This window comes from Falco naumanni, chromosome 2, assembly GCF_017639655.2.
Source record: "Falco naumanni isolate bFalNau1 chromosome 2, bFalNau1.pat, whole genome shotgun sequence".
In the NCBI taxonomy this organism is placed as follows: Eukaryota; Metazoa; Chordata; class Aves; order Falconiformes; family Falconidae; genus Falco; species Falco naumanni.
The window spans coordinates 115,250,501-115,274,470 of record NC_054055.1 but is presented as its reverse complement, the minus strand read 5'-3'; the positions used below and the strand labels follow the sequence as shown (position 1 = coordinate 115,274,470).

The 23,970-nt window shown below is 40.0% G+C and overlaps 1 protein-coding gene across 6 annotated transcripts in view; it reads right to left on the bottom strand.

The window, feature by feature from the left end:
• Nucleotides 1-23,970, bottom strand: part of POU2F1 (POU class 2 homeobox 1) — a 111,143-nt gene that overhangs the window by 39,989 nt on the left and 47,184 nt on the right. For all 6 annotated transcript variants that reach the window (XM_040582987.1, XM_040582984.1, XM_040582986.1 and 3 more), the window contains exon 2: nt 5,887-5,952. In XM_040582987.1, coding sequence (XP_040438921.1) covers nt 5,887-5,952 — 66 coding nt within the window. The remainder of the gene's footprint in view (nt 1-5,886; nt 5,953-23,970) is intronic.

Here is a 23,970-nt window from a genome sequence, read left to right as displayed (position 1 = left end):
CGCAAAAGAGAGTCACAGTTGTTAAATAACAACAAGGGATTGCTATTCCTTAGAAATATCTGCAAAAGCAAGCGGGCATAAAATCTGATTAGTAAAATACACTATCCAATATTTTACATTGCTATTTTGACCTACAATCAGGTTACACAGGCAAAATTCCCAAAGATGGAATCACTGTTCAGTTAAATACAGACACCATGTAGTTAGTCAAGCTTTCTAGCCCACGTGTAAGGTTTACCTAAGGCAGCCCTTTGATGCATCTTTGGTGGAGATGCTGCAGGGGAAAAGTTGGTCTACTGTCAAGTTTCTAACTCTATGCTTTGGGCCAGGGTTTACAGACTTCAGAGATGTGCAGTCAAAGATCCACAGACGTGTTAAAAATATTCAAATTTTGACCTACGTAAAATTATTTTGCTTAATGAGTCTAAAATTCCAATTCAAAGTGAATGGAAGGACTATCACTGGTCTGAATTGCTCTTGAATGAATGCAACTTGGTTGCATTTCTCCAAATAAAGGTAGCCACAAAGGTCTGATGGAAAGAGCTAGAAGGATCTCTATTTTCATTCTTTCCAGTAAACTGCAGAATTCTCTCAATGCAGATGACCAAAAGGAGTGGGAAGAAGATTGGGGAAAATGTAAAAATAATTCCTGACAAACAGCTACTGTAATTCAAAGGAAACAATCTACCACCACCTTACTTAAGCAGATGCGTTGAATCAGTTTTCAACCTGCGGTCAGGGACCCCCACGTAGGAAAAAAACAAAACCCCAAAGATAATAAAACCTACTGTAAGGCAGATATTCCTCATTCCATCATAAACTTGCAGGGGTCAAAACACACATTTTTAAGATGACTAGTTGGAAGCATCACCTTAAATAAATAGGTGAAGCTGTTCTAGTTAACTATATTTCCAAAAAGAGCCTCAAATTCTGATACCATATTGAAAGAGCAAAGCACCGCTGTGCGTGTGCAGAAGAAATGTTCCAGTTAGCATTTCTGTTGACTCTTAATATGGAAATTTGAAACAAGCCTCCTAGGGTTGATGGTTTTGAGCAAAGCAAGTTCCAAAACTGAGCTTAAAACCTTCACGGGTCCCAAAAAAACAGTTTAGACAGGTACTAAGAGATAACAACATTTTCTCTAAATTCAGCCTTGAAGGACTCCCAACTCCCCCTTCCCCCTGCATCCCAAAATGAAACTTGGAGCAAAAAACCCCAAACCACACCTGTTCACTCCCTGTTCTATTTGCATCTTAAGCTTTCTTTGGTATTTGGAAGTATAGTGTCCCTTCCCCTTCGAATGCAAGCCTCAGTTTTGGAAGGAATGCTACCCAGGTTGCTTGCATTTATTACAAGGTGCCTAAGTCTCTTGAAGAACAGCCGGGAAAGTGAACTTTGAGTCCTGCACCTAAGAGACCTTGATCTTAACGTACTCGTAAGGATGTGACACCACTCCTGTGGAATCCAAGAAATCTGATAAGGAGACTGGAAAATAAGAGCTGTCAGAAGCAGAAGGAAGGTCAGCACATTGTAAGGACACGAAAGGACCAAAACATCACTTCTGCTCAAGGTAAGTGTTAAATGCAAAAACCCCATGGTGATTAACACACATGGCAGATGCAATCCCAAGTACTGGTTTTAATAATGCCAAGTATTTAAGTCTTTTCCATCTCCATCCCAGCTCCATAACTGCTACAGCTGATCTAACAGCTCAACACCACCAAAAATACCCAAAACCCCAGGAGTGGGAGCTCTCCATCTCCCCTTTCTTCCTGGTTTCAACCACACTATCCCTGTCCTGCCCCTTCTGATAGTTCATGGACACAGCAGTAAGATAATTCACCTTCCTAACGAAGCAGAAAACCATACATATGAACATATGGCCCTTGTTATTTTGGCCAAGTTAGTTTTCTGCCAGTTATGTGAGATGAATTAACTTACCTTAGGGCCCAGCAAGCAGCAGATAATGCAAAACAAGGGAGGTCAGAGACGTGGTAGTAGGGCAATGAGCCTCCCCTGCCTCTGTTAAGACTGAATCAAGCTGTAGGATGAAATTTCACCCTTATAGCCCAAGTCCAGTGCAACTTAAGCACATCTAAGTTCTGGCATTAATTCAGCCATGTGATTAGCTACTTTATGGAGTTGGTTTGGATGAAGACTAATACTAAGTGCAACTAATTTTCAGCCAAATCAAATCTTTCAACGTCTCACTCAGTGCTACTCCAGGGAAAAGAACAGAACACTAAGTACCAGGACACCCTGAACATGGATCAGTTTATGCTGTCCTGGAATTGTACCTGCAGAGGGTACAGGCATGACAAAACAGAGCAGGCAAGGTAACATTGCACCTGCAGTCAGAAGAACATACTCTCTAAATCTAAGATCATAATTATTAGACTTCAGTCTGAGTTTACAAACTGCTTAAGAAAGGAAGAGGAGTGAGGAACTACAGGTCTGGGGAGACATGGAGTAAGGTGCAAGAAAGGACTCAGGAAGGGAAGGTAAACAAGGAGAAGGAACATTTCAAAACTACCTTGAGTGGGTACCTGTGCTCTGGGAGACATCTTCCAGCACCAGCACTATGTTTCCCCATCTCTCTCTGCGTGCATCCGCTGAGAAAGAGGGATAGCCTCAATACTCAAAATTGTTGATTCCTTGTCCACATTACTAGTAAGAACCTCAGCACCGATATTTGCCAAGAATTTTAGCAGTTAAAGAATATGTCATGGTCCCTCTCCCACTCTCCTATACTTTCTTCTAAGGGAAACTGGAAAAATCAGTCTCTGGAAATTAACCAGTGCAAACAAGAATACTTAGAATCCTTTGAAATATTACACTTAAAAATTAGTATTTTGCTGTTATGTCAATGCCTGTCATAATACTACAGTTTCCATAGACATCATGACCTTGGTTTTCATAGTACTGCATTTACACAGCTTTTTAAAAATAATATGGATTAAACAAACAAAGAAAAACAGTTGAGTTGTTCTGAAAAATTTTATGCTGCAACCTCTAAAAAGGAAACCAAAGGGGCTATCTGTTTACTATAAGACATTGTTCTTACTTCTCTCCCTCTTTTCCAGTAGATACTAAGCAGACTGTCCACCCACAACTGCAGGTTGGAAAAGATTTTTGCAATTCTGTGATACTGACAACCAGTTGATCAATTCATGTTCTTGTGAAAACAGCCATCAAACAACTCTTGTAGTCGTAAAGACTTTTTCTGTTGCTGTTTTTAATTTGTCTAAAATATGGGTTGCTTTTTCAGATGTTTAAAGAGGAGCCCAGTTAGCACAAAAATTTTAAAGTTAAGATCTATTTCAGGCATTTTATGGTGACCAATGAGTTCAGGGGACTTTATTATTTTACCTAAATAGTACGAGTTAGAAATACAAAACCCTAATTTATTAACTTCCATGGAGCTTAGGTGTTAGCTCAGAAAGCTACTGATGTTAAATCATCCTTGCCAATGGCATTTGTATTTTTTTCTCCTGAGAACACTAGTTCTGTCAAATGAAACTCCATGCCCTATGGTAATTTCTCTTAAAATTTTCAAGTTACACCAGCTTGCTACAGTTTAAACAGCAATGACCCAAACAAACACCCACTGAGGTTTAGAAGATAAACTAGTAGTGCTTACACAGCAGACTCCAGTGATTTATAAATGTCACTGGAAAATAGACAGTTACAGAAAGTTACAAAAAATAAAAACTCCCAGGTGTTTATAAAAATCATCTTCATGGTTTTGTTTCAGAGCCTATGCTCCCCAGCCAGTCAACGGCACTTCCAGTTCTTAGCATCCAAGCTGAAAGCTGACTTCTTTTCACCAAGTATGCACAGAGCCCAGAACCGTAACTTAAGTACCCTGGATCAGAAGCCTAAAAGTACAATCCATGAGTATTCCTTTCATGGTTTAACACCTGCCTGTTGACTAATAAAACTGATGCTTGAGCCCCCAAAGAACGTCACAAGTGTCATCAATCACTACCTCCAGTAGTTTATAAGCACTATATTTAAAAACAAAACTATGATTGCAGAACAAAGGGTCCTCAAAAACTCTCGATTATTTTAATTGGCATCATTTAAAAAGTCAGGAAACAAAACTGAAAGGAATGACTGACAACATTTAAATTACAAAATCAACGTTTGCAAAAGGTCTAAACACCACTAAGAGCCAAACTTTTGTAATAACTAACCTTAGTATTAGAGTATAAAAAAAATAATACAGACAACGTATCCCCTTTTGTGATGAAAACACCTACATGCAGCTTTACAATCACACAATTCCTTTTCACCAGCACCAGTACCCTCACACTGATGAAGTATTTGCCTAGGAGAGCAGAGTCAGGATTCTGCTGAAGCAGCTGCTTCTGTGATAATAGACTACCTCTGAATAAAGCAAGTCCTCCTCTTTAACAGCTCTGTTTAAGTAGTTTAACCACTAGTTAAAGCTGCACTCAGGGAAGCACTTTGGGAATGCTTTTGGAGAAAGCATACACAGGGAACTGTGGTCATACAGAACAGGGAGTCTGAATTTTCTCAGGAGTTTACACACACCCTCCAGCTACAAGGACTCTATAGGGATATTTAAAACCATTGTTCTCTTAATGCTGTTTATGATTATGAAATATTTACAGCCCGTATTTTTAAAAAATGTTTTGTATTGTCCTAAACCAGTATTACATACATAATACATTATTTTTATACATAAAAAGACTTGATACCTCTCCTATTACAAATACAACAGAAATTATAAAAACTGAAACTCCAGTAACAAAACACGCATTAATAAGTGAGCAGAATTCCTTCTGACTGACCCCATGCATTGGCAGAAAACATCCAGCCTACTCGGATCAGTACTGGGAACATTCGGTCACCCTTAGCTGTATTAAAGCCTTGCACAAGGAATAAGGATACAGCAGCATAAAATGAAATAGATTGTTAATTTCATCACAACTCCAGCGTTTAAAAAAAACAACCTCTTATTATTGAACCAAGAGGAGGAAAAATAATTTTCCTCATACAAGGTCACCAGACTTATCCCAAAGCATCAAGAACAATTCCTTCTCATTAAAATTTTCTCTTTCCAAATGCTATTCTGAGCTCAGAGAAGATTCAGTTACATTAAACTATTTACTTTCCATTCAGAACTGTCATTTCTCTTGCTTCCACAATTAACATTAAATTACCTCCAGAAAGGAATTAAAGCATGAGATAGCATGATTGAGTTATTAGTGGCTTAACAAGCTTCTTCAGTGGCTCAGAACTTGGCCACATCTTAAGGATGTGCCCAAAGGCACACTGGCCCTGACACAAAGGCTATTCTTCCCCAGCCAAGTATCAAGGTTCTGTTCTAACACAAAGAAATTGCAGAAAAGCCAGCTAACGCTTTTTTTTTTTTTTTTAATGTTGAGAAATTTATGCTTTCTCCCTTTGCCTTGCACTTGACAACTGTTGTGAGAGCTTTCGATCAGCCGGTGGCCCACATCCGCTAGGGAAAATTTCAACCCAAAAATAAAGGACGAAGTTAGAGGTGCTGAAGGTAGGCTCTGCCAGGAAAAAATGAGACAACCTATGGAGAGCTAATGCTGCCAGACCTTCTGTAGTACCAGAAACATTACAGGCAGAGGAAGTGGGGAAGGGGAATCTCATATACAAAGTGTGGGTGGTGCTCTGATACAGTAGGTGTGAATAATGCCTTGCACAGAGTGGGGTTAACAACAAGACAAAAGTGTTTCCAAGTCTCTGAAAACAGGAGGTTGTGGGGGAGGTTTCTTGTTTTGTTGGGGTTTTTTTAATGCCTGTAAACTGGTAAAGAAATTTTGTTTTTAATGTCCATTCAATTCCACCAGGAAAATATCTGTGCACCAATTCATCATTTCTTACCTGTGTTTCCATCTCCACTCTCCATTGATGGTTTACTGGTTTCTGACGGATTGTTCATTCTTGAGTCTGCATTAAAACAGAAATAAAGATAAACTAATGCAGCAAAAAATCTCAAATCTATTAATACCTCCTTGTCCAAGGGAAGTACAGAACATCGGACATTTGATATGCACGTTACTTTAATTCAGATTATAACACAGAAAGAATGATCAGAAGCAGAACACAATACTAAATCTTCCAGATAAATACTGTTTCGAAATTTTGTATGTTGTTATCCCCATACATGAAAACATGGTGTTAAGGGAATAAAAGACAGCATGCTGGAGGGCAAAGATAGGTAGGAACTTAATTTTCAGTACAATGAAAGTCATAGAAGCAAAAGGGGGGTGAGGGGTGGAAAGAAGGAACAATGACTACATCAAGATTCAAAAACATTTAAGTCTGACCATCACAGCCTACATTATTCTTGTGCTGGTTTCCCCCCCACCCCCCCAAGAGAGAGGAAATTCAGTGATTATGATTAAATAGATGCCATTTTTCTAATACTGCATTTTTATTTTACAGGAATGTCACTGATATTAAGTTATTTTATATTTCCTACATATTCGTGCAAAACCATACAAATACGAAATAATTCCTCTTCCTTCTCCCTCTGCATGAATCTATTGAAAAGTCTGCTCTTGGTTTCAAAGCTTGTCAGCTGAATCTAGTGCAACGCAGAGGGCCTCTCCAGATGGCAGACAGAGAATATAGTTTCCTTATATAGGAATCTATACAGATGTTCTGTGTACAGCATCAGCTCTCCAGCTTATTACCTCCTCATTCCTTGCTACCGACCTCAGTGTGGCACGTTATCACAAATGAAAATTTCAAAAAGAATTTCAAGACAGACTAGTTCATAAAATGAAGTGTAAGCAAATCCTTAAGCACATTCTTCCATTCCCATAACCAGTTAAATGCAAGTTCAATGAGCTCAAAATGAACCCTTTACTCCAGGATATTCTCTTGCCAGGTGCTTAAAAGGTTACCTCTGTCATGTACTTTCATCAAAGCAGTGATTTCCAAAATACCAACAGGCTGAAGAAGAATACAGTAACAGCACTAACTGCCGCATCTTTCCACCAGATATTCCCAATGAGCACGGGAGTATCAGTCTGTGAGAGCTGGAGATGAGAAGCCAGACTGTAGCCATGTACTATCACCTGCTACTGCCCAGAGAGACCAGTGCCACCCCCAGGCTATCAGAACCAGACCAGTGCCACCCCCAGGCTATCAGAACCTGGGGGGGGGTGGCAGCGGCAGAGGAACACAAGCACAAGCCAGGAGGAACGAAGCACATGGACAGGACCGGAATGAAAACAAGGAGTCATGATGAAGCCTGGCTGGGAGCGCAGGGTGGGAAGAGGTGGGAAGAGGTGGGAACTAGTTAGAAATGCAGCACGTGTGAGAGAAAAGGTAAGAGGCATCAACCTTGGAAAAACTCCAATAAGCGGTTAGGAAGCATAACTTAAGACACATCAATATTTCTAAAACAAAGTCATTTTCCACGTAAACAACTGCTGCAGTTGAACCCAGTAAGGCCCAGAAAACCCAGAGGGGACTGTAACGAACAGGAATCTTCCCCAACACATTAACTTGACCTCTCCAGACCCTCAGCTCTTCTCAGAAAGTTCCTATGCCTATGCTTAAATCTTGCAACTGTCAGCCATGTGTAGAAGATATCTGAAGTATTGGCGCTGCACTTAGTAGAAAGGCGGATGTGTTAAACTGCTTTTTGAAAGGCAGAGTGAGTAAGGAGAAACTTTCCAGCTGAGTGCTGCTGCTGAAACCAGCACGCTCACACCTCAGCAAAAGGCTGCAAGTTTTGCCCCATTTTTCACCACCTCTGCTTAGCAGATTCAAGCTATGAGTTCACAGTCCTGAAAGACAGAGCTCTGCTAAGGATGCTGATACAGAACCTAGTGCTCCCCAGCTCCTCATTTTGCCATTTTCCACATTTGGATAGTCTGATCCACACTCTAGAAAACAGAACAGGGGTTCCACTGGCTGCTTAGAAATGTTTGTTGATGTGCCCTTCCCTGCTGATAGGTCCGCGTGCAAAACAAAAAGTATGTTTCTATCTAGAAGTTGCATGTACCTTAAACTGAGTTTATTGTTGTGGCAACAGGACATTTATTTAAAGCGATTACAGGCAACATTCATTTGATAAAGAGCATTAGTTCATTCCTTGACACACAGCTGGCTACTGAAATTAGTTTAGGTTCAGAGAACACTGGATGGGAGACTTTGCTTTGGACACAAATATGGAGAGTCCTCATCCAACAGGAAAACGTGCAAAGAGGGCTTAGAAGTCCAAAACATTTGGTTGTGGAAACTAGGGCTAACTCATGGGGCTACTGGACATAGGATGTATTTTTAAGCCCAGATCACAAGGGCAGCCCAAACTCTTGACAGCACTAACCACAGAAGGGAAGAGGCACAGGTTGAGAAGATCATCTCTCAATGACAGGGGATCCATCTGCTGAACCACTTCAGAAAGCTCTTGCAAGAAAAATGGCACAGGGCCTCCTGTGCCTGTCTGTTGCAGACATTGCAGTATTAGAGCCACCCTGTAGGATAATAACGGTAGAATAAACAAACTAAACCCGGAGCAGGGACACAGCTGTCCTGGGCACAGAACTCCAAGCGATATAGTGACCGTTCCCCCTGTATGCGGGGACTCAGACAACAGATCTTCCTGCATGACCAGCAAGTTTGCTCAGGACAAAGTTGTAACTGTACCAGACCTCTTTTTGTAAAGCAACCAGGACATGGTTTTTTTTCTGTCAGGCCACACTGCAAAATTTTTTTAAAAAGGTTTTTAGTGTTTCCTAGTAATAAGACATATACATAAAGTTTACTCAAGAACCAAATGCATGAAGAACATGAAGAATATTTTATTGTAAAGATTCATCCCTAACAGAGACCTCAAACATTGGTACCGCAAAAAAGCAGCAAGTTGGATGAAGACAGATCTTTCTGGTATTGCTCAGGTTCAAACGAAGGATAGCATCCATTATTTCACCAGCTGACTATTTCTTGTTCAATCTGTGGGCCTTCTGCATGTAAAGTATCAAGAACAATGCCGCTATTTCCATTGCAAATGGCATGACATACATCTGAAGCACAAAACTGCTACCAGCAAAACAGACACATATCCGCAGGATACTAAACCTACGGATTCATTATAAGTCAAATAAAAAGAGTACTTGGTTTATACATGCTCATACAATTTCTGCTTTAAAGTTAAAAGAATAAACAAATGAAGTGGGCTAAAAAAACCAAACCATAACGCCCTCACCTTTTCTTTTTCCTTTAGATCTTGCTCAGGTTTTAAATAAAAGCCCTGGGCTACAACTTCTGCCAACGTTATCTAAAAACAAACTCCACAGAAGGAAGGATCGAAAGCAGCAGGTGCATGATTGAAATCAAACTCTCAGGAGTGAATACGCTCAGTATTGCTGCTCCGCTAGCAGGGCTGAGGGTGTCGCAAGGCTGCGTGTGTGCCAGGCTTCCACACACCCTCCGTAACATTGCAAAAAGTGTTCAGAAGAAAGGAGCAACAGACACTGGACCAACCTGGAGTATTAGGGACTCTACATAGCCAGTAAAACACAGAAAATCTGAACATGGAATTTTATCATTAACTATTTCCTTTCACCCATGAAAGTGAAACTGCCTAATACTCCACCAGCATCAGCAAAAATGATTCATTGATGCGTATGGAAAAAAGTTCAATGTGAGTGAAAACATGCCAAGAATTCTTTAGAAATTAATTTTCAAAAAATCATTTAATCTTCAGAAACAAATATTCAGATGTCTGCTTTAAAATTTACCATCCAAAAATATATTCTTACTTTGGCATGTAAGCTCTTACATGAACTTATAAAACGGAATCAAAGAAAAAAAAAAAAGGGGGGGGGGTACCTATACATTTGAGCTTTGGGGAAGAAGGCTTGAAAATAAATAAAACCTATTGTAAAATTGGGATGATTGGTTATTACAAATAACTTTAAAAGACCTGAAGAAGAAATTACGGCACGTCTGTCCTGCAGTGCTGATGGAATCTCAGTGCAGGAAATACATTATCCCGGTAACCTTAGGCACAGCTTGCAACGGTATCAATGGCAACCACTGTGCACTCCACCTCATTTTCTATTACGCATGAAGAACCTTGCTATTACATTAAAAATACACAGACATAATATACATTCTGTCGGGGAATGGCTCAATACAGCTACTAAATTATTTGAGACTGGGACACTCTCTCATTCTTTTTAATGCTTTAAAATTCATAACAGAAGGATATGCAAGTCAAGTCCAGTGTGTGTTAGGAGCCAAATGCTTCTCAGATTGAAATCCTAAAAGCAAAAGGTCTGTAATTAATATCATCCAAGCCTAGCAGCAAATCTCTCCATTGCAGAGGAAACAAATTCTCCTGGAATGAGGGAAAGAAGGAGGAAAAAAAAAAAAAACCAAACCATGTATTTCCCTGGTACAGATCTCTCTCTCTCTCTCTATCTACCAGGCAGCTACTTGCTGCCGATTCACTGGTGAGCTTCAGCCTTACAAATACCTCCTCTAGCTTCTGCATATGTGATTAAGCCTCTATGCATAGCCAACCTCACAGCCTCTATGTCCATATTAAACGCTTGTAAGAAAGAGCTGAGCTGGTACCCACCTAGAATGTAGTCGCTGCAGTCCAGCATTGCTGTGGTATCCTCTACAGGTTCAGATAGTCCAAGGAAAGGGAGAATGGCAATTTCTATCAAATCTACACTACTGCTCTCGACCGAACACGAAAGGGAGTGGGGAGGTGGGGGAAGAAACACAACTTCAGTTACACCATAGCAATCTTCAACTGAACGGGGAAACTTCAGTTGCTCTGTGGAGTTTTAGTCTCTCCTACTAGCTGTGTCTGACATTGTCAAGGCGACTGAAGCGTGAAAAGTTCCCCTTTTTGTAATAAAATAGAAACAAAGATTGCAGCTGGCAGTTTCCATAATGAAGCTTAATCAGTATGCGCCTGATTAGGGCCTTATGCAAATCTCCTCTCGTTAGCACAGCAGCCAGCACTTTGAAGTCCATGAACAATTCATTTGCAGAGTACACTGAAAGCGCTCCCTGCATAATTTAAATCATGGTATAAATATTTATCAGCTCATTTGCATATTAATTGGCAGTGCATGAAGGGAAAAATTATCTCCCGAGTGCCAGCATAATAATTAGGGAACAAAATGAATTTTCTTCCAATAGCTTGGCTTCTCAGCCCTAACTCAAGCACAGTACCACAGGGGAGCAGGGAGGGGAAGAGACAGAGTTCTGTTCAAATGCCACTGAAATGACATGTACAAATTAGAAACAACTCTACAGACTTAAGCACCTTTAATCTTATTCCTGCTGGCAACAATAACTTCAGTAATAAAGGGGATTTGGAAAAAGCTTTCTACACAATCCAAATAATCCCACGAAAACAATTAGCAAGGTAGAAGCCGAACACAAAGCTGTCAAACCAGTGCTTGCACATCTGCATGGAGTTCTCCACATCTGAACACGAACTGTCACAAGAAGGTCCTGGGCAGGAGAGAGAGTACCACACCAGGAGCAAGGAAGCGGCACGATTCCCTTTAAATGGCTAAAGAGCTTGGTGATTCATTGTCGGGTAATCCCTTCGCCATGCCCAACTTAACAGCAGTGGATATGTCAAGTATTGTGTAACATTTGACACCCACTAATCTATCCCGAGTGAAATCAAAATAGATGTAGTCTTTTGCTTTCCAATGACTTCCAAGAAAAAACAAGAATCTGTTACTAATCTCTTCCACAAACATACACCATATAGCTAAAGAAAGCTTGCTGCGGAGCTATGGTTTTTGAAAAGGGCACTTTACACCTGGGTTGCATCTTTGAACCACTCAATGATAACCAGAACGCACTCGCGGCTGTGACCACCAAGTACACTGAAGGACTGGAGGACTGGGAGGCTTTGGTCTGTGGGGGAATCAATCTCATTTTCCAAACGTGGTCCACAGAACTAAGCATACCAACAAACTATGAACCTAGATTAAATCATTTCAAACAGTCTGTTTACCACTCAAATACTAGTATCCTAAACAGCAAGAACATTTATATAGAAATTAAAGTGTAACGTAGACATCACAACATTTAATACTCCATATTCTGATCAGGAAAAGATAATGTGATGATGCAGGTGACTACAGGGTTGAGCCACCCACTTCCAGATGTTAATGTGAATTTAAAGAGAAAGTTGTTTTTTTCTTTCTTTTTTCTTTTAAAAAGCTAGCTGTACTTCTCATTTCTCAAGTGAATTCAAGCACCGCCTCTCCAAACAAGAGGGAGTGAGAGAAAAGGGACTTCTCAGTCATCCAGTACTGACTGGAATTTATTTCCACGCTTGACCTCTTCTTCTGTTCAGGTTCATATCTCTACTTAACACAAGATGTTCCCCGCTATATATTTAACATGAATGATCTACACTTGAAAAAGATTGCAAGAAGGGAAGGTGCTCCCAACTGCAGGGAAACAACTGCATGTACCGAAGAGGTTTTTCTAATACCTTGTTTCCAGCTTGGTTTTCTACTCATTCACGTGTGCCACTGAGAATTCTGAGGCACATCTCCATGGTTCGCAGACCTTCAGTAAACTTCACTCTTCCACACATGCTGTTGGAGTGCACCGGGAGACGATCCGTTCGCTTCATTAGAGGAGTCTGGACACAAACGGTGTAACAAGCCAAGCACTTCACAAAGCAAGGGCCAGTTTTAATAGTGGCTGAACTGAGGCGGCCAGTAGTATAGTAAGAGGACAGCGGTGTCATCTTTGGGGTCCTTTTCAGATGAGAGTCTGTGTTGAGCGGGTTGAACGCAGGTGCAGCATGAAAGCCCCGGACCGCAGGAAGTGACCGTTAAAAGCAGGCACATGTGTAGTGATGGATGACTCTTATCAAACACCACAACAAGCAAACAGCAAATAAAGGCCAGGGAAGGACGTGCCTGAAGCAGTGTTCGCAAGCGTGCTGCTGGTGCCACGGTGCTACTCATGGTCCGTACTATCAGCAGTGCATTGACAGCCAGCAAGGACAAGGCAGAAATTTTCTTCCCATTCCCAACCGTGCCAACCAATCTGCCTCACAAACACCAAACCCCTCGCAAATGTTTGTTTGAACTGTAACTTCTACTAACCTGCTAACTGAAACAAAACCTTATACATTGACCTCTCAAACTAACAATTGGCAAAAAAAACAACAAAAAAACCAAAAAAAAACCCCCACCAAACAAAAAACAATCAAGAAAGAAAAAAAAACCCCAAACTGTTCTTCCAGTGACCACTTCATTCTTTGACAGTTTTATTATCTTCCCTTTTCTGTAAGTTCCAACAATCCTATTATCTTCCCTTTTCTGTAAGTTCTTCATTTTTGGCCAAAAAAAAATACAAAAACCCCTAAACTCTGTTGTTTCATTTAGGCCACACTACTGCAACTATTTATCTGGGTTTCCAAAGGAGGCCTGAAGACACAAGCAGGGTAAGGTTTGAGGAGGAACAGTGCATACCACCCTGCTTCAAAACCAATGGTGGAATATGCTAGTTTAACAGGTTCTGCCACATTACTGGCCATTCTTTTTCTGAATTCTTCCTTTAGAAGTTACTTAACACCCTGAACCGAAGTCATACTTCTGGCACTCACATTTAAGCAAAATACCACTCTGAGCTTTGCACATAAAGTTTCATTTTTTTTCCCTCCAAAGGCACCTCCAAGAAGAGAAAGTGGTGCACCTTGTGATCATCAGTGCAGAAAACTCTCCACATCCCGCAACACTACACACATCTCAAAAACTGGTTCTTTGCCCCTCACCCAATTCTGCAACTGATGACGATTTTCCCCACATAATTCTATTCATACTTCTCCTTAAACCAAAGAAATTAAGCCATTAACATGGCGCCAGGTACGACAAAGGCAGACGTTCTTCAGTCAAACACTTCAGAGAATGCAGAAACGGCTTCAGGAGATCCCATCCTCCCCTTCGCTCCCTACGTACCTCCTGTACGTTCCCATCTCAAATTAATGCTTTTGTTTTTGCTGTTTGTCCCACCAATATGTCACTTTATTTATTCAGTTCTAATGATTGTACTTGATACCTTAGTACCTTACTTTTTGGAAAGGGAACCTCATTTTTGCCTGCAGGTTATGCAACTTTTGGTTTGACCTCCTTTTGCATCTTCTCTTTTACTTCTGCCCCTTTTTTTTTTCCTCTATTTATTATGCCAAATTGACTATGAACTCCACAAAATTATTCTGCAATGTCATCTACTGTAAATAAGTGTTATAGATAGTGAAACTTGTTACAAACTAGGGGCAAAAGATGTTTAAACCCCTATCTTCAGGTGGTCAGCCAGTCTTTTTTTTTCCCCCCTCTTTTTTTAAAAAAAAACAATATAAATGAGGCAGAATAAAAGGGATAAAGGACAAAGGTACTATCAACATTACTGGATTCAACGCCTTTATGTTTCCATATATTAGTAAAATGTCACTTACTACATGCCCTCAATGACAGCTAGGAAATTTCTGCCACTAGCCAGTTCCGTGACAAGCGTGACCTTTGGGAACCTCACAGGCATGCTTTCCGATACAGCATGGCCGTATTACCCAATAAGCCAACAACTTATTATTTCCCTTTTGAATGGTGTACTTGGAACGACACAAGGGAAGAAAACACGGTATTAATTGTAACATATTAGCATACCACCTTCATTAGTGTATCAGCGTCTCGTATATTTTACCTTGAAGAACCACTCAAGACTGGTCACCAAAGCATTGAAAATAGCGCATGACTAAGCACAACGTCAATGAACGCTGGCAACACTCCGAGTAAGGCTGCTTGCCATATGCCACGCCAGCCAAAGCCACAGATACACCTAGCCCTAAACTGACACTACACAGAGCAACTACATTTTTAACTCAAGACAGTTCCAAGTCCCTGTTCCACCAGCTAAATGAAACCTAATAAAAATTTCATCAAACAGAACTGCAATGTGCTATATATATATTAAAAAAAAGTTACAACAAAAATGACATACTTCAACAAAATAAACTGTTATTAAAGTTGGCACAATCCTCTTAGAGTAATTACGGACAGACAGACAGCAGCCTGTTCATAGTTAGGGCTGCAAACTAAGCCCTAATTTTAGCCACCACCTTTGACACTGGCTAACAAAATTGATTTTATCTGAAAATTGCTAAGTTTGCTCTGAAAGCCAAAGAGCAGTTGTCTGGATAAAGTCAAATAAAATTGGCCTGATGTAGAATTACAGGTCATTACACAATTGCTATGAATTGGCATTTTAGTCTACATCTACTTTTACTTCTCTCTCACAAACTAAAATTATAACCATCCTCTCAAACTTCCCACCACACAAAATGTCTTTCAAAATTCTTTCCTGTACCTTTTTTGACGTATATTAAGTACGTAGACAGCTAAGCGGGAATGCTAATTCATCTTATCAGTGCAGGACAGCAGATACTCCTAAGCACCTGGCCCATTAATATAAAGGGGTTGGTTTGTGTGTTTGGTTTTTTTAAGTCTTTATTACTTTTGTCCACAGAAGGTAGCAGCTACCATGTTTTTTATAGTAAGAAAATATATTAAAAGTGAGGTTTTTTTATAGTAAGAAAACTGTGGTCATGACAAGTTCACAGTACAGTACTACCATATGAGGAGGGGAAAAAGTGGTGGGAGTGGCAGGAGGCAGGGGAGGAAAATAAATACCCTTATTTGAAAATTACAGCATTATATCTTTCACATGCAAACAGAGCCTTATTTGAAACTCATAGCTAATACGATGATTCTGGTGCATCACCTGAACAGTTTTGCCCTCCCCTTACTGCGTACAAGCAGTAAGGGTGTAAGAAAGGGTCCATATTACATTTACATCGAAGTTTTCCTTTCATTCTGCTGAGCATTTTCTTTCCAAAAGCTAAGGCTATAAATTCAGTGCAGTCAACCTTTGTTCAAAACCACAACTTCGATCCATGAAACTGTCATAACATTTACATAGAAATCACAGAATATTTTGAAAAGTAGCAAACGTTAGGTCTTTACAACTCCTGATTTAAGCACACCATGTTTCACTCATACTACGTTTTTAAGGTTTTCATTGCTATCTCATAACGGCTCAAGACCTTTTTTTAAAAATGTATATACATGCACCAAACTACATCATAAGCACTGACTCCAGGCACTTAATTCAAAAAAACAACCCGAAGTGGCATAAAACTGAAAACAAATTTGTGTTATTTAAACTAGCATGTTGCACCTGACATACAGCTGTTGCACAGCAGCACTTTTTAATATATGCAGGAGGGCACTCACCTCCTTTCAATCTAACTAGAAGTTAACATAAAAACCTGAGCAAATTGTGCTTTGACTCCACCACACTTCAGGTATGGCTCTATACCATTACATATCCACTGCTCTAATAAACCTGCAAGCAAAAAGTAGTATCCAAAGTTAAGCAGGATTTTTTAAAAACACACACTAAAAAAAATATTCAATGTACATATTTTAAGGGAAACACCTGATTGAGTTTTCATCCACATAGAAGTGCGCCTCACCTCCCTTTGAAATTACTGGATTGTCAAATCTGAAATACTTCACGCTGACAAGTATGAACACCTGGAGCAGATGTATATTTTTTTATTAGTAAGCACCTCTTCTATTTGATTACTTTTACAAGATTTGCATGCCTCATGTTGCTTTTCAGCAAGTACTGCAGGGCACAAAGTAGAGAAACACTGAAATGAAATGAAGACTGATGAGAAGTTACATGAAAAAAACACAAGGGAGGGCTGAAGAACATTATCAGTAAAACTTCAAAATTTGTCAGAATAAGGAAAATAAGAAGCAATCTCAGGGCACAGGTCTATGTAACAGCAGTACTGAAACAAACAAACAAAAACCCAACAAACCCCACCACCACCACCCTGAAACTTTGAAAGCTTTTATGGACACTGCAGCTTGGGGCAGTTGCAGATCCTGGAACACCAGCAACCATGAGAAGTGGGGTCACCCCAAACTTCTCCTGGCAGGGAACACCAGCTCATGTTCATGTATTCCCTGGACCTAAAGTGGTCATCTCTTCCTACTAGTGTGCTGAGATGATGTTTATGGGAACACATCTTCACTAAAATTGTGCACACATTTGAAAAGGTAAACACAGTTCACACTACCAAAACACCAAGCAATGAAAATGGCATCTATTGATAGTTTCAAATTGTTATTGCAATATACACATTAGAGAATATTTATTTTACTCAAATACTTGACATTTTTAATGTTTATCACAGCACAATTGATCTGACAACATATGAAGGCTACTTATGCCGAGCTCAAATACTGAATGGCAGGATTTGTTTTAGCAGTTCCATTATTAGATTTTGGAGCCATCACCGTATCTGCATTCCAAAAGCATGAGATTTGCCTCCCCATGTTCACCCACATAACAGGGACAGGCTCTCAGAGCTTAAAAACATTATTTTTAAGCTCACCTGTAAATCAAAACATAATGCTTTATGCAAACACGCTGTTTCTCTGTTCTCCACTTTGCCAAAGTAGTAATTACTAGTCTAGCTTGATGAATAGGGGCTCTGCAAAGAATAGACTAATTCAGTACATGACTTAACCATACAATTCAGTTCAATTCAAACCCCAGAGTCTCCACACCACTTGTCATTAAATACACTACAGGTCACTCTCAAAATACATAAATCAAAGTCACAGGTTTAACTTTATTATGATTTCTGCTGCAGCCAACTGGGTACCTCAAGATCAACAGCAGAGATAGCATTTAGCTCTAGTTAGCATTAGAGTGTTTGACAAACAAATTAACAGAAAAAAGCACATGCAAAACCTCTGGTATGAATCAAAGTTGCATTGCTGCTATCACTGTCTTTTGCAGAAACTGCTTTTGCTCTCTGTTCCTTAATAACTACCTCAAATCTGAAGAAGGATATTGCTTTAATGCCCTCAGCACACTGATCCAGACACTATTAACACCTGTAGGAACCACAAGACATGTCATGAGAATGCTTCTTTCTGAAGCTTAAATTATTTGATCTCTAAGAGGAAAAGGGCAAATTCCAGACAAGCTGCTTTGTATGTTACAAATTGAACAAAAAAATTGCCAAATGCAAGATCTGAAGAAAGAAATGGAGTTATTCACACTGCAGACACCGATTCCATCCATCAGCACACCTAGCCAAGTATCTATCATTTTGGATGGTCAGAGCCAACGTAAGACTGCATTTGCTCTCAGTCAGAAAAAAATAAAAATACAAATTTGCTGGGCACCTGGGTCTTTAATTTATGGTAATTTAGGAACAGTAGAAAGTGAAAACCACAGCGTAGCTACACATATAAAGTATTACCTGCATGAGCTTTTCCAGGAAATGTTCACAAGCACAGTTTTGCCCATTTTAGCAGCTATGCTGTGCTAAAGTAGAAAAGGCATTGATTAGCTTCTCCAGGAAATAACCACAAGAAAGGGTTCGCTAGCAGCAATGCTGAAGTGTATGCAGCATGACTACCACCTGTGGCTGTGTTTGCAGAGGATTTGCTGGGAAGACATGCACATTTTATTTGCAGGCCCATGGACACACACTCCTAAAGAAGGAATATCTTATTTATTCTCCACCAAACCAGAGCAGAGAAACTTTTCTGCACTGCCCCACTTTCTGTAACTTATTTTGATTCATTCTGTATCTGTCAGCCTAACGCTCTCCTCTCAAAAGACATGCATGATCTACTCACAAATTAAAGGTAATACTTTCCTCTTAAAAGGAATTAATGATCTACTCACAAATTACAGGGTAAAAGAAATCAGCTGAAAAAAAATCGGTCAACAAAAGGCATTAACAAAAAAAAAATTTAAAAAGTGATACCCAGAATACTTTAATTCTTAGCCAACAATTCCTCAATAAAACGCAAATTTCATATATGCATATCTCACCATTTTCACACAGAAACAAATAATTAAAAATAGGACACTTAATTTAGGACCCTAGATAAATGCCTGTCAGTACTATGGCCATGAACGCTGAGTCAGCAAAAAGCCAGCAGGAACACCAGTAGCTGCAGCCTCGCTCATCCCTGCTGCTCTACCGCCTCCTCTCTCGGGCTGCCGCATACAGAACTACACAAGAGAACCGATCTGTGTTAAAACTACTCCAACTAGAAGGAGAAAATACTAACCCAAATCTGACTCTTATCTGAGGGGAGAAACATTTACCCTATTGCAGGACAAAGGCAGCAAGGAGACAGGAACAAACAACTGGGCAAGATTGTTTCAGCAGCAGTATTGCCTTCAGACATCTATTGCCTACAGCTTAAATCCACTTGTATGTTACATATTCATCTTATGAACTTTATCACACGACTTACGTAACAAATAGAAGAGCTTAGAATCTCACCACAGCTATTTATTTCCTCTCTGGGAGACTGACTCTCAGCCCTAACGCTGACAGCTTGAATCAATTAGTATACTTACATTTGCATGTCCCCCTCCAATTCCACTCTTTTGAATACTCTTTCTGATTTCTGGTCTCCTCACACACACCACTTCCATGCTCGAAAATATTAAAGAGATTCCTACACTAAGACTTCACTATATAATCACTTCTTTTCATCAGATGTGTTGAAGAAGGCATTAGAACTACAAGGTTTTGCAAGTAAAGAAAATGGGGTGGGGGGGTGTTGACAAGAAACTAACAGAAGCAGCAGCGGAGTAACAGCAACAACCATACCATTAAGCAGTTTAGCTAAGACCTTGCTTAACTCCAAATTCAAGGAATTGTTCACTGAAGAATTTTAAAATAACTACTAATAAACCTATAATATTACAGTAAACCGAACTATAGCAAATAAACAAAAAGTCCACCTTATAAATGTGTATATGCATCTATATAAAATGCCCGTATGTTGGTCTACAGCATCACAACAGGTTGAAAACTTGAACCTTCAAGGGAGACCAAGGCTCTGGTGACATTACAATAGAACCAAACTGAAAATGTTTACAGGTAGACAACCACCCATAAACCCTCAGAAATATATATGAACTTCGTATGTTTTATATATAAACATATATACTTTATGTGTATTTATACATACTTCATGTGTTTTTTTATAAAAACATATGTACTATAGTGTGTATATATATAGTATGTCTTTTTAATATACATATTTTTTAAAGAAACACCATGCTACTGAGATGTGATCACAGATTTCTCAAAGCTTCTAAGCCTGCTGTTCTGAAAAAAACTGACATGTTCCCATAAGACATTCCCGCAGAAAGGCACCGGGGCAGTCTCTCAGCCCAATGGAAGAAATACCATAAAGAGCAAGTCGGCAGACAGTGGTGTTTCAATTGCTTTTGTCCAGCCTTGGTCAAAAGGCAAGTTCACGTACTGAGAATGAACAAACAAGAAAGAAGTCAAGTGCTTAAGTGCCAGGACACCATCATCCCCCCAAATCCAGCCACAAACAGCCAGAGAGCTTCCAGCTGGCCACTGCTGCTGTCTTGAATGAAAATTGTTCAACAGCTGCCTTAGGAAGTCACAGCTACCACCAAAAGAAGAGCAATTTGGTATTCAAAAGAAAAAAAGAAAAAAAAAGTCATGCTAAGCTCTCCAGCAACACTCGGTATTGCACTGACATGTTAACACTGCACTGAGCTGAACCAACTTGCCATTTTAAAAAAGAATGACCTGTATTCCTCACGACCTTTGCAATCCCCTCACCATCACAGAGAGATCTCTCATTAAAAATGCAGAGAAATTAACAAATTCTCTGGGATTTAACTAAGTTAGAGGGAAGAGTACCAAAAAAATCCTCTGTGACATTACACTTCCAACAAGCCTCACAACACCGGCAAAATGCACGAAGAAGGCTACGGAATTCAGAACCCTGCACGAGTCTGCAAGAACCATGAATACGAGCAGCTTTTCCATCCAATGTGACAGTCTCAAAATGACAAGCCCTTTTTTTGCCTGCCTACCGGCTAGTCTACACTCCTCTTTTCTTCTTTTGAATTTTCCCCCAACTTAAATTGAATGCAAATAAGCCAGGTGTGGTCCCCAGAGCAGTAATCTGCAGATAGTCCCCACCGAGTTCCCATAGCAACTTGCACAGCTGGCCATGAGAAAGAGGTTGTATCTGCTTCATATTGGCTACCGAGTTTAAACACTCGGTCAGCGAAACACCAATTAACGGCATCTTGTAAAGGAAACATCTACTAAAAAGCACACCCATTTTTCCTTGATTAATACAGGAAAATAAAACTCTGGATGTGCTCCTAGTTAGCAACTGCTCAGGGTGTAAAGTGAGTATCTGTTATTTACAGGAGGCGATGCCTGCGAAGGAAATGGCTTCTCCCCTGCTGCAAGGTGCTGAAGTTTAAGAAACACTACACCATTTCGAAAATGCCTGTCATTCTGTAAATTGCAAGCAAGAAAACACAGCTGAAAGTCGGAAAGTTCCAAGATGTCGGAACCCCAAACACAAATCCTTCTGGTCAAGTTATAAGACCTCCCCCGGACAGTACCTTTCTGATAAGTATTTTGTAATATTTCCAATTTTAACTGTACTCTTTCCATGTTGGCTTTCTAACTCTCATTCTGAAAATCTAAAGTTACCCTGTGACTGCAAGCGATTGATCATCACATACAAATCCTCTCCTTTCTTCCTTACCTATGAAGACGTATCCTACCTTCTATTCATTCCACTCCTTTCCACGTCCCGCACACGCAGCTCGCTATTTTTACCTACATCCAAGTCCATGACTCTTCCCCTTTACGCTTCACCCCAGCCTTTTCCCCCCCTTCCATATCTGCTGGATAACCAAGGAGAAGGTGTGCTGGGGATAACACGGAACCACGGGCGTACTGGCTGGCCATAGGTACGTACTCGTTGGACAACCAGGTAGGCAATACAGGTAAGGACTACTCTTCCCTCTGCTTCTCCTTTAGCATGGCCACAAACAGGACACCTCTCCTCTACTCAGACTGTGGTTTCAAGCAAGAATAGCCCTACAGGCCGAGGGAAAAGGACCCATGTATCCCAGCTAATATCCTATGGCTTGCCAGGAAGCAGGAACTAAAAGCTGATGCTTAGGCAAGAGTGCAGGAGCACAGAAGGTACATAACACATTGCCCCTCCCCGCCCCCCCCCCCAAGATTACAACTCGAACGCTTTTTGGGGCAGAGGATGCTGATAACCCTCAACAGACGTTCCTCTCCATGAATCCACGTCAGCTACCCCTGTTAACTTTTCGGAGCCAGCCTGCAGCAAGGAGTCCCACAGTATACTTTGAAGAACATTTTTTTTAAATTTTATTTTGAATCCATCTTCTATAACACTACTTCCATTTCCCCTACTTCTTCCACAAAAGGAGACCATGACCTGAAAGCCTCTATTCACCCCTCCATGACACTTCACCAAGTTCTACCATATACCCCCTTAGCTCTATCTTTTCTAGGATGATAATCTCTAGCCTACAGAGTTGTTCATTAAAAGCGTGAATGGCTTCTGTACAATGATTCCTAATGCTGCTTTTCTACATCTTTTTCATGTAGGGGGAAAAAGAGCTGCACAGTACAGTACCCAGAAGAAAGAAGCATTAATGGATTGTGGCACAATGCTATTTTTTTCCTTACATTGCTCTGCGCTCTGTTCTTTTCCTGTTAAGTCCTAGCATTTTATTTGCTTTTTGACTACTTGTTGAGCATGACAATAACGAAAATACAGTAGATATTTCCATGAAAAATCATAACATGAAAGATCTCATATCAGGAGTGTTGGAAGTGCCTATACTAATGCACATAAAGTCAGGATCTCATCTCTAACTTATTCACCAGCTTCAGGAAAACTACAGGAGCTTAGTATCATTGAAAAATCGTAATTTGTTCAATTTGGTTAAAATTGGCCATCTGCTTACAAGGGAAAGCAGAAAGGAAAAGTCAGACAGAAATGACACAAACCTCTCTTTCCTTGTGAAATCCGGCTAACATAAAAATAACAACATGATGCTTATCTGTTTCCAAAAGAAGAGGCAGTTGATAAGAAACAGACTCAGTATCAGTCAGTTCTGTTTGTGCTGACTTTATGAAATACCTGTCCTTGTAGGTGGCTTAACCGCCTGTCTGCAAGCAATCCCTGTTTTTCAAGGAGGGCAAGGCAAGTTTACCCAGGAACACTCAGCTTCCAACCATGCAAGAGGCCACCATTATGCTAGCGGGCTCCTACGAGAACATACATTTATGTATGAAAGGAGAAATATAAGCAAACAGGAGCAGTTTAATGTGCATATTGGAAGTTAGCTATAAATTTTATTCATCCATCAACATATACAAGACATTGTACACCTGTGAGCTTTCTCCATTACCCCACCTGTGGGAACTAGTCTTAATCCATCACTAACTTGAAAGCTGCTTATTTGCTTAAGTAGTTTAAGTTTTACTGTTCTTCTCTACCCTTTCTGCATTCCCTTCCAAATTTCTTTTCAGATTAATCAGCAGCACTTCAAAGAAACAGCTGAGCTGGTGGCATTAAAATGACCAGGGAAACACACAAAGCTTTAACAGGGCACAACCACTGAGCATGTGAAACATGCCATTTAGTGTTAAAAATGGTGACTGTAGCCCACTCAATTGAAAAAAATCACACTTCAATAGAAGGAAAAAAAAAAATTAGTATTCTCCTATATGCCTGGTGTAATTTGCACTTTAAGAATCACACCTTATTAACAGTACAACATATGTTAATAAAAGCCAAAGAATTAAAACCCAAAGGCTCTCTGTCAGTATTACAAGCAACAGTTTTACACAATTTACAGAAAGAAATGAAATGGACATAGAGGTGGCAGAGTCCAGAATTTGAGAAGCTGAAAAATGAGAAGACTTTACATTGGAAGCGAACATGTCATTTTGAAAGAATTTCAAGTGTAGCACCAGTTAATACCGGTATAACAAATAAATAT